At 38.5% G+C, this 21,334-nt stretch overlaps 1 protein-coding gene across 2 annotated transcripts in view; it reads left to right on the top strand.

Annotated features, from left to right (window-relative positions):
- Positions 1–21,334, top strand: part of ACAN (aggrecan) — a 538,406-nt gene that overhangs the window by 371,788 nt on the left and 145,284 nt on the right. For both annotated transcript variants that reach the window (XM_044078192.1, XM_044078191.1), the window contains exon 12: positions 13,430–15,706. In XM_044078192.1, the coding sequence (XP_043934127.1) occupies positions 13,430–15,706 (2,277 nt within the window). The remainder of the gene's footprint in view (positions 1–13,429; positions 15,707–21,334) is intronic.

A 21,334-nucleotide genomic window follows, 5' to 3' on the forward strand; every position in this document is an offset into this window, starting at 1 on the left:
CTTATTTTTGGTTTGTTCCTCATAAAATGTGTGGTTTTCTGGCAAATAATTTAGGAATTAAGTCACTAAATAATGACAGACACCGAGTTTCAGACTTCATAACCTTCAGAAAAATGTATGCTAAAGCAAGATCTGTTATTCTATTAATTGTCTCAGTTTATACAACAATTTATAGTACTGTTTATATGTTCCACCAGTATATTTGGCCTTGTCCAGATTTCCTGCATTAACAGGTTGAGAAGTACATGCAAATAAATTGCTTTATAGAATTAGGCATATCTAACCTCTACTGTCCCTGATTTTGGCTCAAAATGTTGCTCTTCCCCTAATAATCCCACCGCAAAATGGCAATTTTGGTAGAAAACGTGGAGGGCTTACAATTAAGAAATAACTGTAATAATCTGAGTTATAGATTACTTTTATTTCAGAAATGCATGTAGATTCTTCTTTTTTGTCAGCTGCTCAAGTTAGCAGTACTAATATTAAAAAAGTGTCCCTTCTTTGATAGGTACCCAGCTGTATTGTGTGGCTATAATATATTTTTGCATCACATTTTTGGTCCATCTTTCATAAAATTGTGTTTTTTGGCAAATTAGTGGCAAATCTTTAAAGACTGAAGTTAGAAAATAATGACAGACATGTGAGTTTCAGACTTCATAACTTTCAGAAAATTCATACTAATGCAAGACCTACTATTATATTATCTTTCTAAGTTTATAAGAGCAATATTTAAAAATTGTCCTTATTTTTGGGCCTTTGTCCCACTGCTATGTATGGCTCTGTCCATATTTCTTGTTCTGAGGTTAAGAGGTATGACAAATGTGTCAGGGCCATCACAGTCAGCCAGAGACATTTCAAATTGTGACATACTTGTTGCACCCCACTCCCCCATGTAGTGACTCTGGATGTGTCCAAGCAAGGCAAGGAGCAGTTATGTAGTGTAAATGAGCAGAGTATCCCACCATCCAAGGTAGACACAAGTGGTATGTTTATTCTGTCCTTGATTTTGCAGAATGTTCTGGTTTCTGTCATATTTTTATACTGTTGATTTATGCTTATTATTACTCAGAAAGTGCCTGTTGCTCTGTGTTTAAGTAGCAATGCTTTAATGACCATCAGGTAAGCTTGTCTGAGATTGTAAGATGCAAGTAAGCTTTAATAAGCATACTGATAAAGAATTGCCAACATTGAAAGCCTTTCTGTTGTTGCCATGCAGAGAATACTTACATAACTAGATAATGTATAAGCCTTGGGTATTGAAATGCATATGACAGTATTTGTAATAAAGGATAGGATTACATTATTTTAAGAAGCTCATTATATTTGTCGGAGACTTGCAGTCATCTTTGCAGGCTTTACCTGTAAACCAAACAGAATGCCAATTTATCATGTGTTTTTCCATTACCTGTACAGTAATCCTTTAAGCAATGCATCTTGAGCTTGTTTCTTGTTTGCTTTTCATTTTTTACTTTGATCATGTTTTCCCCATGAAACAAGTAGATAACTGTTAGGCAGCAGGTCTTTTTTTTGGATAAGAAACAATTTTACAAGTGGGGGTATCACAGAGATTGCTACTTTTAGCTGATACTTGGTACTTTAATAAAGCTGAATATAAATTATAGTTAGAACTGCAGTGCAAGGAGAAGTGGTTTGAGTTGAGTGCTGCTTGTTTTTTTTATACTTGATTTTGACTGGCATTCCAGTAATGCATTTAAAAAGTAATTTATTTTTTCATGCCTCACAACCATTTTGTTTACATCTAGATATTAAGTAAGCTGTCACGCAGCCAATGCATTGAAATATTTTTATTCTTCTACACTTCATTTTGTCTTGATTGGACTCTCATAATGACGGTTTGGCACCCAGGGCAGCGTATTTAATTAAAGTTACAGTTCTTGTGGTTTTGAGCATAGCTTCTCCCCTTTCTAGTTGGCCACACCCCTTCCCATTGACCCCACCCATTCACCTGTCTCCTGCAGCCCCGCTTTGATTTGAAGTCACCAGCCGCCACTGCTTATGAGTTCCCCTGAAAAAAAAACACAAAACAAAACAAAAAATATATATTAACTATCATCCTATTAACCTGAACACTGACTATTTTTCTCTCTGCTAGGTACTTAATATTAGTATACAATGCAACATTATAACTTGTATATAAAAAGCATATGCCTACAATGGTATCTTATAAACACTGTGATACAGGATACAATTACTCTCAGCATCACAGATGACATTGTATCAACTACTAATGGAAAAGAAGACAGGGAGAGAGGGAGTGCAATATCAAAACCAGCTCATCCATCCCAAAGTATAGAAATAGCCATCTATCGCAGCACTGGGACATAGTGGATAGTGAAGTATTCAGCACGCAGCATATATTGCTGGGACAGGTGCAGAATTTTGCCAAACCTCGTTCAAGATATAGCCAGTGTGTGTGTGTGTGTGTGTGTGTGTGTGTGTGTGTGTGTGTGTGTGTGTGTGTGTGTGTGAGTGTGTGAGTGTGTGTGTGTGTGTGTGTGTGTGTGTGTGTGTGTGTGTGTGTGTGTGTGTGTGTGTGTGTGTGTGTGTGTGTGTGTGTGTGTGTGTGTGTGTGTGTGTGTGTGTGTGTGTGTGTGTGTGTGTGTGTGTGTGTGAGTGTGTGTGTGTGTGTGTGTCTATGTGAAAGCACACACACTATGTACTAGCTGACCCCTCTCACATATATCTATATGTCAAGCACCACAGGAAGTGGTTACAGACTTGCAGGAAAAGTATCTGATGGTTGTCTGGATGACAGGTTCCCTTCCCCATTTCTGTTTTTCACCTGAATATGCAAGAGAGAGAATGAATGAGAAAGTATGGAAACAGAGCTGGATTTCTGCAAATATAGGTCTAAAATAAATAAAAGAAATGCAAGATGAGAAAAATTACATTTTAAAATTCAGAATATAGAAACTAGGTAACTATAAATCTACTTGTCAATCATTTTTAAAAGTAAAACTAACTTGCAATAAAAAAATAAATACTACTCAAGTACTCCTTTAATTTACTCAAAAATAATAGAAAATAACTCACATTATTTAAACTAAAAGAAATGTATATGTTAGAGCTTTCCCTACTAACAGACACTCATATCAGAAAATATAGCTACAAGTTGTAAATAAATTGGTGTGACTCCCACAGCAATTCTGAAACCAGATTAGTTCTATAATAAATGCATTATATAACTCCTTTAAAGCCAGATCACTTTTATAATAAATTATTTGTCAGAAAGATGGAAAACTCTACTGTGAGATTTAGATCAGGAGTTATTAAATGAGTTAACTAATTATAACATGAGATACTTCAGTTATCATATATAGCAGACTACTATCAACTCCATTTGTCAAAAAAAATATGGTTTACTTTTTGGATGACTGTTTCCCATTAATTTCAATGGAATGTGGTAGTTACTTAATGTTAGAGTCTGTTGGTGTACTGCAGTCTGTGGAAGTTATGGGGGAGGGCCAAGGCCCAAGCACATGCAAGGTTGGGTGGTGTGTGAGTTAGGGAAAGCTTGCTCTAACATGTAAGTTAAAAGCAGAAAAAAACTCCTTTGGTGAGCTACTGGCTGCACATACCTATCTCCATCCATGTACATGGAAAATGCAGGTATAATGGCTAGGCTACCTTTCATGCTTGGATTCTCTCATTTGTCTTACAGGTGACATTGTTTTGCAAGGTGGCTTCATGGCCATGCAGCTCTACTCTTCAAATCTTTTGGGTTTCTAATACCATGACAAGAATGGGCCCCATTCCTAAATCAAAATATGATTAAAGATCATGAAATTAGTATTGTTTCAGTCTTTGATGTCAGACAGAAGTGCTGTTCGCAGCACCCGCAATGTGCCCTAATGACTCCTTCTGCAATTCGTATGGGGTTACATGTATTGGTAACATATCTAAATACGATTGTTGATTCTTTTTTATAAGACCCGTTGTTCCTACTACTACTGGAACTGTCTGGGTATCTTTCTTCCAAATTGCTCTCATTTCTGCCTGCAAATCCTGATATTTTGTCACTTTGTGTCTCTCTGTATGCAAGACACTGTAGTCACTGGGTATGGCAATTTCAATGATCAATGCTACTTTTGTCTTATTTTCTTGGACCACTATATCCAGTTTTCTAGCACCTATCTTTTGAACTGTTGGTAAAGGGTAATCCCATGTGATATAAACTTCATTTTCTGTGATGCTTTTTCAGCCACGTCAATAACAAAATGTTTGCACAATCCCCAATGCAACAGTCTTTCCACATTATTATGCCTTTCAGTATGGCGTCCTTCTGCCATTAATATGTCACAACCAGCAATGAAGTGTGCAATTGTTTCCAATTCAGTTTTACAAAACCTACATTTGTCTGTTTCTCCTACATGTTCAATGGACTTTGTATACCAGTGTGTATGTAGCCCACTATCTTGGGCACCAATATTAACCTTTCATCTCTTGGTTTGAATTTGCCTCTCCTTAACCATTTCTGCATTTGTTCCTGATCAACATGAGGTTCTTCCAGAAGTTTTCTATACTTGCAACTACATTTATGCTTTTTCCACATTTTCTGCCTTCTCATCTGGTCCTTCACCTTATATTCTTTCTTCTGTTTTTTTGTCACATTCATTTGCTGTCTGATTTTTATCTACTTCTGGTTTGATTTCCATCCCTGCCTGATGCTGATATGCTTCTGCTAGATTAAGCAGAGAAGTCATTTTAGATTTATTCTCCTCATGTTTCAAAACTTTCACTACATTTGGGTCTTGTGAGGTCAACAGATATGTGTGGCGTCCCACGATTGCAGATCTATACATGTAATCAGTTTCAAGAAGGCCCATCCCTCCTTCAGAATGAGGAATATATAATCTTGGTATACACTGATTTTTATAAATCATTTGGAGAGCATGAAGCATCCTACTTGTTTTCCTATCTAATATATCCAACATGTTTTAGGGCCAATCAATCACTCCAAAACTGTAAGTTAGGACAGAAGAGTAAATTGGTTTATAGCTTGGATTTTGTTCCTAGTTGTCAACACTGTTTTCAGGATTAATTTAAGTCTTCTAAAGTATTACTTACTAAGTTTTATTCACATTTGTTCATGTTTTATTGTTGATCCTTCATCAATTCTAAAATATGTATACACTCCCTCTTGCTCAAGTTCTTTTATATCACATTCTTGTCCCAGACTAATGTTTTCCTGGTGCTGCAGTTTTCCTGATTTAAAGGTTGCTTTTGCACAAGACCAAATGACATTCTAATATCATCTGAAAAAGGTTTGACAACCCGCAGTTATGCTTTCAGTTTCTCATCTGATGAGGTATAGTTTTAAATCAACAACAATACCTCTCTCGAGGTAGCCTCCCATCTAAAGCTTCTAGAAGTCCTTATTGATGAACAGTTAAAATTTGATACCTTCCTACTAACCAATATAAAGAAAACCCACCAGAAACTTGGTATGCTCTTCTGCCATAACCGCTATATCACTCCCACTACTAAACTTGTACTCGCTAACACTTTCCTCATTTCTTCTCTCCTATATGGCGCCCCACTTCTTACCAAGCTTCAGTCTTCTCTAAAAACAAAGCTATCCTCCTGTTATAACAACATTTCTAAGTTTGTTACAGGCTATAAATCCTCCTCCCACCACTACAATGCCCTACACAAACTAAATTGGCTCAAACCTCCCAACCATCTTACCTGCATTCAACTTACGTATACCCATAAACTCATCTTTAATCCCTCCATCTGCCCCTCCCTTGCCTCTTCCTTCAAAATGCACCTACCCAACATACCTCTAACATCCAATAACCAGAATTTGCTTGAACTGCACAAGCATGCTCACCCTCCAGGTAAACAGCTACTATCCTTCCCTAGCTCACCTCTGGAACTCCCCACCACCTCTTATTTGTACTACAGGCAACCACTCTACCTTTAAGACCCTGCTTCATTCCTGTCTCAAAACCCTCTGGGAATGTTCCTGCTCTCATCCCACATGAATCACCTCTTTTTTCCCCATTTCTCACACTCCTTTACTTCTCTCTTCTTTTCATCATACTGAGCTTCTCTGACTACTACTATCTTCCTTTCTCTCATTTACTCCTACTCTTGCTCTATTTTTTATTTTCTTATTGTCCCGCTCTTCTTATATTCGACAATTAACACCTGTTATCCCACATGCTACTGTAACTCTGCTAAGATTGCATGTAAAACTGTAATGTCAACTCTGTGTTATTTCACATTGTAACAAATCTAACAGGCATATGCACCAATGATTTTTTCTTATTTTTAATTGACATTTTTATGTGTGTGTGTGTGTGTGTGTGTGTGTGTGTGTGTAATTTTACCTTTTACTTTTTAACTGTATTTTCACTGCAATTGTAGATTTTTTTATCATGTTATGTAATACCCTCTTTCTTCAATAGTATTACATAAATGTAAATGCATTGTCTTCATATTATATTGTTGTTCATGGAGCTTTTCTCCCTGAAACTCCATTGAAAATGGGCTCTTCTTGGCCCAGTGGGCTATCCCTGTAAACAAACTGTAAAATAAAATAAATAAATAAGTAAATCAACAAAGAGAAGATAAGTCTTTACAATTTGTTGTTTTCTAGGAGCCAAATTATAGCCATGGCCTAAGATATTAAGTAAACACAATGGTGAGAGAGACTCACCCTGGAATATCCCCCTTTGAATTTTTATCCCTTGGATAATAATCTGTCCTTTATCATGGTTTAATTGCAAAGTGGTCTGCCACTGTTTCATGGTCACTATAATGTAGTTGATCAGTGTAGGATGTATCTTATACATTTTTAAGCACTCTTTTATCCATAATTGTGGGATACAATCAAATGCTTTTATGTAGTCAAGCCATGCCATACTTAGATTATTATTCTTTTTACAGTACTCCACTATGTCTTTATTTAAGAACAAATTATCCTTATTCCTTTGTAGTTTATACGCCGTCGGAAGACAAGTTATTGGTTTCTAATTTTCAGCTCTACTTGTGTGGCAGCTGTGATACTGCAGCAGGCATCTTGTCTGCAGCAACAGAGCTGCCATACAGGTGGAGCTGTGGTACCAAACAAATTTGGTTGGAAGCTATGAATCCACCAGGTACTTTGGTATGTTTGTGCCACTCTAAGCATAAGTAATGAGATTCATTAGCACAGCATGTTTTGAAATCGCATTATCTGCTCCTAGTATATTGAGATTCACAGACATTCAGTATCTTGTAATTGAGAGTAACTGAACTGCATGCACCCCCATCTCTGGGATGATATCATGGCATTAAAAAGCAGGATAGCATTGTTCTTATCCTGCTTGTAAATAGCACAAATATGCTGATAAATTCTTAATTTGAGACCTTTCTAAGTTTTTACTATATAAAATGTATAACAGGATAAACAGGATTCTACATATAATACTCCCTTGGTGATGCAACTGTACCTACCCCTGCAAGGCAATAGCATAGGTTTATCTTCTATAGACACAAAAGTACTTGAATTAGTAAATCTGTATTTCTTGCACGCCTTAGCTAGGCATCTAGAGATATGCCCTGATTTTAAAAAGCTTGTTTTTTTCATACTGGAAAAGGCTAAACATAACCCCATAAAAAGAAACAGGACAAATTTGTTACAAAGGAGTGAGTTATTTTTGCAAATGACTTTGAATGCTGACTAACCTCCAGGTTTTATATTGACACTATCTCTATAGCCTGTATCCGTCCATCCATCCACGCCTCCTTTTTTCCCATTTTTGCACATGGGATAGAGGTGTCACTTCATCATCTAGAGCCAAGGTTCATACCAGTGGGTACTCTGTATGTTGAAATTTAATCAAATGAATGTTAAGTAGTTAAATTTATATAACATGTCATGTGACTCTTCACTATATAAAGAAGTATGTTTTACTGCATTTATTTATTCTGAGGAAGTCTCTATTCTGAACAGACAAAAACACTGAATCTTGTTAAATAAAGGCTGCTGTGCTAGAAGGCATTTGCCTGATGTTAAGGTTATTAAGAGAAAATTCAGTGTTTTTGGTCCAATTTGAAATTTTAATTAATTTATTTAGTTTGATTAGGTGTCTGCAGGTTGTGTTTTTCCTTAATTTTATTAGTCCAGTTTAACTGCTTGTGTGAGCATCAGTTAATTTGACTTATAGAGGTGTATTTATATGTGTACATATAAATGTTTTGATCTGATGTCCTTTTCATTCACTCCTCAACATATAGTTGCTGGATCCAACCTTGGATCCAACTCGTCTTAATACACTAGACTTTTAGATTCAACTCTCAAGACCATTTCTTTACCCATAATTCCCCAATCAGCTAATAATACCCCAGATCTCATTTGACGCCATCTTGCACAGATGCATATCCCTCTCTGAGAGCTTCTTTGGATAGTTTTTGCAGTTTTTTTGTGAGTAATTACCTTTTTATATCTCCTGTCTTTTATACTCCATTTATCTCCTTCTCCTATTTTGTATATACACAAGTTTTTCTCTTGATTGCTCCCTTTATAACTTTTTCTCTACCATTTGGTAGTTTCTAACATACCATAGCTGGTACTTGACTTTTCTTCTTTTAATCTTTATACCCTTTAGAGGATTTTCTTTCTACCATTGTTGTTAGCCTGCCATCTGTAAAAAAAAAATGTTTCTTCCCTTTGTTCTGTTTTCTTTGCCCCCCCCCCCCCTTAAAATCCTGCTCTCGATATGGCAGGAAAAACTAACAGCTTTATAACAGGCTTTAAAATGTGCACTTCCTATGAGCATAAGATTCCCAATTCTGATGACCACAGGGAGTGCGTCTACTGCCTTGGAGCAGGGCACCTCAACACTGACTGGTCCATCTATGCTGCATTTAATTTAAGAGTACTTAGCAACAGACACAATAAGCTGGTACTTAAAGGAATGCTGCCACCTTCTTCCTCTTCTTCTTCAGGGGCTCATTCCCTAGAAAATCTGTGAAATCCTCTTCAGAGTCAAAGGAATCATGCAAAAGATCCCCCCACCCATTTTCCGAGGCTTCTACTTTGCCTCCATCTTAGTCAGAGCTTCCACAAAAAACTCAGAAAACTTCAGATCTGTCTTCATTGGATCCAAAGAAAAAACACTCAGATCCCACACCCCAAAATCTGATTGTTATTCCATCTAAGCTTCCTCGAACCTGCTCAACTGGGTTCACCATCGAACCAGTTTCTCCTTCAATGCAGTCTCCTTTTCTCTAGGGGATGGTGAGGAGAGAGTCTAGGCCATAATCAACCACCTATTCCATTAGGTCCTCCAGACATCTGTTGGAAGCCAGTATGAATAAGATAATGAGGAAGTTCCTCAGAGCTCAGGTTCAGATGGGGGTTATTCCATCTCCATCTCCCATTGGATCCACAAACCTCTCATCCACTTCTCACATATTGATATTTCTTTCTCTGATCCATCCTATGGTTTCAGAGCCATTGGATCTGAGAGGCCTGAGAGTGTTGAAGTCAGATCCAAAGATGACTAGGTCTTCTACTCCATCTGTCTCCCTGTCTAGTCCCACTCTGGTTCCTTTGGATCAGGATGATTCTTGGAGTCAAAGCACTGTATCTGGGGGTTTGGGTTCTACTCTGATGTATCAGAGTCATCCTTAACCGTTGGATCTTCAGTGCTGGACAGCACAGGTCCAACTCCTTCTTTGAGGCATAGATCTATCTGGGCAGGGTCGAGGCTTGGTAACATCAGAGGTTTCAGCTCCAGTGTGGCCAGCCATTGCATGTCTCAGTCTGTCTACCTTTGAGGTAGGAAGAGGAGAGGGCTTTCTCTCGACCAAGAGATTCAACTATGGTCTCATCCTTGGATGCTACATCCCTTCCCCCTTTGGGTCTGAGCTCTGATCCTATCAGTCCTACTCCACAAGGACAGATGGTACCATCTAGCATCCAGACAGTCCCCATTGAGGAATTTTCCCTATCTTTGGATACCTCTCCAGATCATCCCACTGAAGAGGTTCCCCAAAAGAGAACATGCAAAAGAAGACACATAGATTCCACTATGGAATCTCTCACAAAAATTACTGACTTTGATGAAGGGGAAGAGTCCCTCAGATCTCCAGTGGATGGTGTTTCATTCAGAGATATCCAGGAATTTCATAAACAAAAAGGTGGATGGTCTTCAGCTACTCCCTCCCCAGAGGAGTCAGTTTTTCTGGAAGCTTTTGGGTCTGTGTCTTGGGATACTACCCTGGCAGATGAGCTTATCAATTTAATCTCTCACCAGGTGTGGAAGGAACCGGATTCTGTTTAACCAATTCCCTGATAGCCAGACAAAATTTTGTCACCACCAAGGTACAGACCTCCACTGGAGCAAAGGAGTCCCTGTTGATACTATGGTTGTGGTGGCAGACACTAAAAGGAGCTTAAAGAACAGTGTTCCTCTGTCCATCTCCATAACAGACAGTCGAGCGCACTGGACAGGTTTGGAAAACAAATAGTTGCTTCAACAATCATTACCTTGAGGTCCATGAATTACTTAATGCACTTTACAGGACTACAGCAGGATTAGACCAAGGAACTCTTCAAATCCCTCTCAGAGTCCATGCCTGTGGAGGACTACAAGAGGTCTGCTTCACAGCTGGCCACTCTATTATCCATTTCCAATGTGTCCATGAGGTTGATATCCCATGCTGATGAGGGCACCTCACAGACTAGCTGTTAGGAGACATGCCTGGATGCAGTTATGTGACTTTGCAGAGCCTTACAAGTCGTTGTTTCATGAATGCTATCTTTGATGGGACGTCTTTGTTTGGCCTTACTGTGAAAGAAACTCTTTTCTGGAGTGAACAGAATGGAAAAAACCTGTCCGTCATAGGGATACTGTCTTCTACCACTTAATAATCCTTTTCCCAGCATCAAAGAGGAGGCAAGAAATTGTAGTTCTGTAAGTCCCAGGGATCTTTCCGGGATTCATATGGGGACAGCTCCTCTAGAGGCAGAGGGGTGAGTTCAGAGTGCAAAAGGAAGATGCCACCCTCATGCAGAAAAGGCCTGCAAAACTTGGGATCTGATGTTGTCAATTTTCATTAATTCTTCAACTGATGGGTTGGATCTGATCCATTAGATCCAACTCGGCCATTGCTAAAGCTCATAGCAACCAGGAACTCTTGAGCTTCTCCCTTACCTATAATGCTCCAACCCCAATTACCCCAGATCCCGTTTGCCACTCCAGCAAAAAGATGTGGTCTACGACTGCTCTGAGCTTCATAGAGATAAGTGACAATTATATCCTTTACATAGCTGATTTCCTTACTGCTGATTATCTTTCTAATCAGAAACTTTACTCAGCTTTCCATTTCCATCTGTTCAGTAAGACCTTTCTATTTTGTTTCCCTCGTTTGTACTTGTGCACACTCCTGATACTATTATTAGTATCGCTTCCTCTACCTTGGCAGTTCTTCATTACCATTGTTGGCATTGTTCCCCTTTTTCCTTCTGCCCTCTATAAAAAAATCCTTCTCTTTCTTCTGTTTTGACAGTTTTCAAAACTATATCCGATGTTATCAATTTTCATTCAGCATCAATGTATGGGCTCGGATCCAATCCTCTGATCCGATTTAGCCACTGTTTTTAGGTGATGAAAGCCTACAAACTGTTGAGCTCCTCTCTACCCACAATGCCTCACTCCTATTCCCCTCAGATCTTGTTTGCCGGTCAGCATCAAGATGAGGGTGCTGATTCGCTCGAGCTCTAACAGTAAGATTTTCTTCAGAACTTCTAAAATTTAGAATTTCTTTTTTAACCTTCCCATCATCTTTACTATATTTATCTATCAGTCCTTTAGTTGTTCCTTCCTGTTTACTAAGGTTACATATAAATTTTCTTGTAAAAGATCTTCTCTTTTTCTCTCTACCCTGATATATAATATATATATATATATATATATATATATATATATATATATATATATATATATATATATATATATATATATATGGGTCTACTTCTATTCGCTGACAGCCCATTTCACTGAAACCCATTTCGTTGACAGCTCATTTCATTGACAAAAGTATTCAAGGCAAAAACCTGGGTTTTGCCCCTCCACACTGTGGTGCGACTGTGGAGTTGTTATATAGAGGTGGGGGGGTGGGGGGCACAGCCCCCCCCTAGAATGTTTGTCAATGAAATGAGCTGTCAACGAAATGGGTTTCAGTGAAATGGGCTGTCAGCGAATAGAAGTAGACCCATATATATATATATATATATATATATATATATATATATGTGTGTGTGTGTGTGTGTGTGTGTGTGTGTGTGTGTGTGTGTGTGTGTGTGTGTGTGTATATATATATATATATATATATATATATATATATATATATATATATATATATATATATATTTTATATATATATATATATATATATATATATATATATATATATATATTTATATATATATATATATATATATATATATATATTTATATAGTCTATATCAGAAGATCGAATGCTAAAAATAGCAAAAGCTCTTTTATCAAACTTAAAAACGTGAAACCTTAAAATGTCGAAGGAACATATCAGCAAATTGTTTCCCAGGGAAAAAATGTGTTGATACAAAAAAAAAATGTACAGGCAAAATAAAGTGGGGAGCTAAGCCGTCCACCCCCCCCCCCAATCTGGGGGCTGTGCCCCCACACCCCCCTCAATATGCCAACTCTGAGATTGCACCACAGTGGAGAAAACAGCAAAGAACTTCCTGGAAAATGAACATAGTTAGGAATTTCTTTGTCTGGAGATAGTACTTCAGAAGGGAATATTGCTGCAGAATACAGCTGGTTTTCAAACCAATAATGTTCATAATGTGACAAAATAATGAGTAGCATTGGTGTTATATAATGGAAGCCTATGGTATTAGATATGTCTTTTTTTAATTTGTCACTTTGTTTTTAATACTACAAAATATAAACTGATAGTGCCTTTCATCATTATCTATTATTCAAATAACTGCAAACAACTGGGGTTTAATAGCCATTATCAACATCCTTTGCCATTGCATAATGGAAGATTGACTTACTCCCCAACATGCAGCAGTTTCCAGAGGAAGATATGCTAAATATAGTGTGTAATCCCCTCACACTAACATGGAACACTTCTGCAGATTCTCTTTCTTTGCTGAATGCAACATTTACTACCACAGAATATTCTGCTTCTCTTACCCCTAATGGTTTGGCATTTGTCCCTTTGTTTTTTTTTCCCCTTGATTAAGTACACTTGTGGGTCTTTTGCTCCATACATAATTCTGTTATGATAAATTTATTGTACACACTGCTGTCTTAGCTAGCCTTTTGTCTTTGAAAAAAAGTGTATGTCTTAAAAAGAAATATATATCTGTTTTGGTGTAAAACAAAAATCTAATACTATTTCTTTTTTTTTCTTTTAGTGAGTCCAACAGCTGTGCCTCCTTCAACACTGATCCCAGAAGATTCTAGTGCTGACTTGATCTCTGGTGAACCTTCTGGCTTTGCAGATGTCAGTGGTCAGCCATCTGGAGATGTTTCTGGGGATGTAAGTGGAGAATCCTCAGCTGGAATTGATGTTAGTGGACTGCATCCAGGACGTACAGAACTATCAGGAGATTTTGAAACTAGTGGAGCACCATCTGGACTGCCTGACATTAGTGGAGAGACCCCGGTGATTACTGATACTAGTGGACTTCATCCAATAACTACAGGACTATCAGGAGATTCTGAACAACATTCTGGACAAGAAGCTTCAGGTATACCTACAATAACCCTGGTAGACTCTGAGGTAGTCAGCATTACCAAAGTCACAGAGCCTGCTACTGAAATGCAACAAGGGGAAGAGCCATCTGCTTTCTTTCCTGGCAGTGGGCTACCATCAGCTGAGCTGCCAGATATCAGTGGGGAAGTCCCTGAGTCTTCTGGAATAATTTCTGGAATCCCTGATATTAGTGGGGCACCTTCAGGTCCTACAGATGTTAGTGGAGAGAGAAGAATTCCAGACCATAGTGGACTATCCTCTACTGATATGGATACCAGTGGAGAGCCTTCTGATTTATCTGGAATAGTTTTAATAACTTCTGAATCAACTGATATTACTACAGAGGCTTCAGAAGCACAAGAAGCAGGAAAGGGACCTACTGCCATACTTGAAATCAGTGGATCACCATCAGGTGATGTATCAGGTGATGTATCAGGTGATGTATCAGGTGATGTTTCAGGTACAACTTCTGCAATATTAGACATCAGTAGAATAGCATCTGGGGTGGAAGAGATTAGTAGTGCATTTTCTGGTATCCATGATATTACTGAACAACCTTCAGGATTAGTAGATACCAGTGGACTACCTTCTGGAGTCCAAGATATATCTGGTATATCATCTGGACTTCCGATTACATTTGTGGACACCACTTATGCTGAAATTACTAGTAAACCATCTGTTGAGGAAGAACAGAAAGGAATTACAGAGATCAGTGGACTTCCATCTGGGGAGTCAGATACATCTGGAATTACAAGTGGCCTTCCTTCTGGGGTCCTAGATATTACTCTTGTGGATGCCACTCTATCTGAAGTTGCCATTAAGCCTTCCCATACTACAGAAGCTGGCAGAGGTAGCATAGAAATCAGTGGATTACCATCTGGAGAGGTATCTGGATTTCTCGAGCCACCTTCTAAAATAGACGTTAGTGGAGAAATCTCTGGAGTTTCAGGACTTGGTGATTTACCATCTGGAATACCTACCATTAGTGGGGAACCTTCAGGAGTAGAATATGTTAGTGGACTTCCTTCTGGAATCTCAGAAACTAGTGGGATTCCATCAGGCATTACATTAGTGGATACCACCTTAACAGAAATTGGTGCAAAATCAATCATTACCCAAGAAGCAACAGAAGGCACATCTGCTATTATGGAGATACCATCTGGAATCCCTACCATCAGTGGTGAGCCTTCAGGAGTGGAATATGTTAGTGGACTTCCTTCTGGCATCTCAGAAACTAGTGGGATCCCTTCAGGCATTACATTAGTGGATACCACCTTAACAGAAATTGGTGCAAAATATATCATTACCCAAGAAGCAGCAGAAGGTACATCTGCTATTATGGAGTTACCATCTGGAATCCCTACCATCAGTGGGGAACCTTCAGGAGTGGAATATGTTAGTGGACTTCCTTCTGGCATCTCAGAAACTAGTGGGATTCCTTCAGGCATTACACTAGTGGATACCACCTTAACTGAAATCGGTGCACAACTGCCCATCACCCAAGAAGCAACAGAAGGCACATCGGCTATTACAGAAATCAGTGGACTTCCCTCAACAGACCTGCTTGGATTTCCAGATATCAGTGGAACTCCATCTGGTTCTGTAATTGTCAGTGGTGAGACCCCCTCTGGAATTGAAGTTGCTAGTGGAAACATATCAAGAACATGGGCCAGTGGCGAACTACCAACAGAATCAGGAGTTAGTGGGGAGCCATCTGGAATTTCAGGGATTACACTGGTATCAACTGAACTTGTAGAAAGCATCACATTCCCCTCTGTTGAACAAGAAGTAGCGGTAGGACCAACTGTTACAGTGGCACAAGAAATCAGTGGAGCTACAAGTGCTGATACAAGTGGAACGGGATCTGGTGTCAGTGGTATCACCACAGAGACTTTGGCATCTGGTGATCAAATTTCTATGATCACAAAAGTTTCAGGTAAGACAACAGAAGATTTTTTCATTTTTACATTTTGTGTGTGTGTGCTTGTGTGCATGTGTGCGTGCGTATGTGTGTGTGTGTGTGTGTGTGTGTGTGTGTGTGTGTGTGTGTGTGTGTGTGTGTGTGTGTGTGTGTATACAAAGTATTACCAAAAAATTACTAGAAATGTCAGATTCTCGTAACATCAGTTTATTTTTCAGGTAATTTCAAGGTGCATATTTGATGCTACATATACTGTTCTTACCACATAATAGCACCTTTCATCTTGATTTACTTACAGCAAGAGCAAAGGCTGATAGGAATGGCACACATTATACTGATACAAAGAGTGAGAGGAATGGCACACATACCACTGCTATAAAGGGTGACAGGAATAACATGCATTAGACTGATACAAGGGGAGAAGGGAATGGCACAAACAAATACCACTCATATAAAGGGTGAAAAGAATGGTGTACATAACACTGACACAAAGAGTGATAAAGACCATACAACTAAGACAAAGGGTGATAGAAATGACATGAGCAACACTGATGGCAAGGGTTATATAAAGGGCACAACTTCCACTGATACAAAGAACGATAGAAATAGGACCATACCACTGATACAAAGGGTGACTAGAATAACAGACATACCAATGACACAATGGGTGGTAAGAATGACACACATTCCACTGATATAAAGGGTGAAAAGTATGCCACACAAACCACAGATGAAAAGAGTTATAGGAATGGCACACACACACACTACTGATACAAAGGATGATAGGAAAGACACCCATACCACTGACACAAAGGATGAAATGAGTGGCACACATACCATTGATACAAAGGGAAGGGTGATAGGAATGGCACACACATAACACTGATATAAAAGGAGATAGAAATGGCACAAATTCCACTGTTATAAAGAGTGATATGAACAGGATCACACCACTGATACAAAAGGTGGCAAGAACAGTGCACATACCACTGACATAAAGGGTGAAAAGAATGCCACACAAACCATAGATGAAAAGAGTTATAGGAATGGCACGCACACCACTTACATAAAGGGTGATGGGAATGGCACAGATATCACTGATACAAAGGGAAATATGACTGGAGCACATTCACTTTTACAGAGGGTGATAGGAATGGAACACGTACCACTGATACAAAGAGTGATAGGAATGGGACACATAACACTGGTACAAAGGGTGAGAGAAATGTCACACATATCACTGATACAAAGGGTTGTAGGAATGGCACAAATGCCACTGATACAAAGGCTGATAGGAATTTTGAACATTCCACTGATACAAAGGATGATGTGAATATTACACATACCATGGATACAGCGTGCGATAGGAATGATACTCATACCACTGATACAAAGTGTGATAGGAATGGCACACATAACTCCACTGATAGAGAGGGTGATAAGAATAGAGGAATAACACTCATAACACTTATACAGATGGTGATAGGAATGGTACAAATACCACTGAAGAAAAAGGGTGATAGGGGTGTTACACATACCACTGATATGAAGGGTGATAGGAGCAGCACACATACCACTGACAAAAACGGTTATAGTAATATCACGCATAGCATTGATACAAAGGGTTGTAGTAATATCACACATAGCACTGATACAAAGGGTTATAGTAATATCACACATAGCACTGATACAAAGGGTTATAGTAATATCACACATAGCACTGAAACAAAGGGTTATAGTAATACTGCACGTACCACTTATATAAAGAGTGATAGGAATGGCACACATAACACTAAAACAAAGGCTGATAGGAATTTCGAACATTCCACTGATACAAAGGATGATGGGAATATTACACATACCATGGATAAAAAGTGCAATAGGAATGATACTCATACCACTGATACAAAGGGTGATAGGAATGGCACACATAACTCCACTGATAGAGAGGGTGATAGGAATACAGGAATAACATACATACAACTGATACAAATGCTGACAGGAATGGTACAAATACCACTGAAGAAAAAGGGTGATAGGATTGTTACACATACCACTGATATGAAGGGTGATAGGAACAGCACACATACCACTGACAAAAAGGGTGATAGGAATGGCACACACTCCACAGATACAAAGGGTGATAGGAATGATCCACATAAACTCATATAAAGGGTGATAGGAATGGCATACATAACACTGATATGAAGTGTGATATGAATGGCACACACACATACCACTCATATAAAGGGTGATAGGAATGGCATACATACCGCTGATACACATGGTGATAAAAATGGTACACATATCACTGAACCAAAGTGTGATAGGAGTGTTAACACATACCACTGGTACGATGAGTGATAGGAACAGCACACACTACTGACACAAAGGGTGATAGGAATGGCACACAATCCACAGATACAAAAAGGGTGATAGGAATGATCCACATAAACTGATATAAAGGGTGATAGGAATGGTACACATACCATTGATACAAAGGGTGAAAGGAATGGCACACACACATACCACTCCTATAAAGGGAGATAGGAATGGCATACATAACACTGATGCAAAGTGTAATAGGAATGGCACACATGTCACTCATAAAAATGGAAATAGGAATGGCACACATACCACTGATACTAAGGATGATAGGAATAAGACCATACCATTGATACAAAAGTTGATAGGAATGACACTCATAATATCACTGATACAAAGGGCGATAAGTATGACACACATATCATTGATACAAAGGATGATAGGAATGTTACACATACAAGTGATACAAAGAGTGGAAGGAATTAAACACATAACACTGTTACAAAATGTGGTGGGAAAGGCACACTACCTAGCGATGCAAACAGTGATAGGAATAGTACATATTCCACTGATACAAAGGCTGATAGGAATGACCCATGTACCACTAGTATAAAGGGTGAAAGGAATGGCACACATAACACAGATAACAAGGCTTATAGGAATAGCACACATTGCACTAATACAAATGGCGATTTGAATAGCACACATACCACTGTTACAAATGGTGATTTGAATAGCACACATTCCACTGATACAAATTGCACTGAAGCAAATGGTAATAAGAATGGCATACACATACCAGTGATACAAACAGTGATAGGAATGGTGCACATACCCCAAATAGAAAGGGTGATGTAAATGGCACATGTAACACAGTGTTATAGGAATGGCATATAAACCACTGATACACAGAGTGATAGGAATGAAACACACGCATACCACTAAAATGTGATAGGAATGGCATACATACCACGGGTACAAATGCTGTTAAGAATGTGACACGTACCATGGATACAAAGGATGACAGGTATGACACACATGCCAGTGGTACAAAGGGTGAAAGGAGTGTGACACTTACCACTGATACAAAGGGATATAGCAATATCACACATCGCACTGAAACAAAGGGTTATAGTAATACCGCACATACCACTTATATAAAGAGTAATAGGAATGGAACACATAACACTAAAACAAAGGCTTATAGGAATTTCGAACATTCCACTGATACAAAGGATGATGGGAATATTACACATACCATGGATACAAAGTGCGATAGGAATGATACTCATACCACTGATACAAAGTGTGATAGGAATGGCACAAATAACTCCACTGATAGAGAGAGGAATAACACACATAACACTGATACAAATGGTGATAGGAATTGTACAAATGACACTGAAAAAAAGGGTGATAGGGGTGTTACACATACCACTGATATGAAAGGTGATAGGAACATCACACCTACCACTGACAAAAAGGGTGATAGGAATGGCACACACTCCACAGATGAAAAGGGGAATAGGAATGATCCACATAAAATAATATAAAAGGTGTTAAGAATGGCATACATAACACTGATACAAAGTGTGATAGGAATGGCACACACACATACCACTCATTTAAAGGGTGATAGGAATGGCATACATACCGCTGATACAAATGGTTATAAGAATGGTACACATATCACTGAACCAAAGGGTGATAGGAGTGTTACACATACCTCTGGTACGAAGAGTGATAGGAACAGCACACATACTACTGACAAAAAGGGTGATAGGAATAATACACATAAAATGATATAAAGGGTGATAGGAGTGTTACACATACCTCTGGTATGAAGAGTGATAGGAACAGCACACATACTACTGACAAAAAGGGTGATAGGAATAATACACATAAAATGATATAAAGGGTGATAGGAATGTTACACATACCATTGATACCAAGGGTGAAAGGAATGGCACACACACATACCACTGCTATAAATGGAAGTAGAAATGCTATACTTAACACTGATGCAAAGTGTGACAGGAATGGCACACATATCACTCATGAAAATGGAAATATTAATGGCACACATACCACTGATACTAAGCATGATAGGAATAAGAGCATACCACTGATACAAAAGTTGATAGAAATGACACTCATAATATCACTGATACAAAGGGCGATAAGTATGGCACACATATCACTGATACAAAGGATGATAGGAATGTTACACATACAAGTGATACAAAGAGAGGAAGGAATTACACACATAACACTGTTACAAAATGTGGTGGGAATGGCACACATACCAGTGGTACAAAGGGTGTTAGGAATAGCACATATTTCACAGATACAAACTCTGATAGGAATGACCTATGTACCACTGATATAAAGGGTGAAAGGAATGGCATACATACCACAGATAGCAAGGGTTATAGAAATAGCAAACATTGCACTAATACAAATGGTGATTGGAATAGCACACATTCCACTGATATCAATTGCACTGATGCAAATGGTGATAGGAATGGCATACATATACCACTGATACAAACAGGGATAGGAATGGTGCACATACCCCTAATACAAAGGGTGATTTAAATGGCACATGTAACACACACAAAGTGTTATAGGAATGGCACACAAACCACTAATACATAGAGTGATAAAAATGGGAAACACACATAGCACTAAAATGGGATAGGAATAGCATACATACCACTAGTACAAAGGCTGATAAGAATGTGACACATACCATGGATACAAAGGTTGACAGGAAAGGTGCACATACCCCTAATACAAAGGGTGATATAAATGGCACATGTAACACTTACACAAAGTGTGATATGAATGGCACACAAACCACTGATACATAGAGTGATAGGAATGGGACACACGCATACCACTAAAATGTGATAGGAATAGCATACATACCACTAGTACAAAGGAAGATAAAAATGTGACACATACCATAGATACAAAGGTTGACAGGAATGGCACACATGCCAGTGGTACAAAGGGTGATAGGAATGTGACACTTACCACTGATACAAAGGGTTATAGCAATATCACACATAGCACTGATACAAAGGGTTATAGTAATATCACACACAGCACTGATACAAACGGTTATAGTAATATCACAACTAGCACTGAACAAATTGTTATAGTAATATCACACATAGCACGGATACAAAGGTTTATAATAATATCCCACATATCACTGATACAAAGGGTTATAGTAATATCACACATAGCACTGATAAAAGGGTTATAGTAATATCACACATAGCACTGATACAAAGGGTTATAGTAATATCA

Source organism: Protopterus annectens, chromosome 7.part0 (genome assembly GCF_019279795.1).
Source record: "Protopterus annectens isolate FY-2018-M chromosome 7.part0, PAN1.0, whole genome shotgun sequence".
Lineage (NCBI taxonomy): Eukaryota > Metazoa > Chordata > Ceratodontiformes > Protopteridae > Protopterus > Protopterus annectens.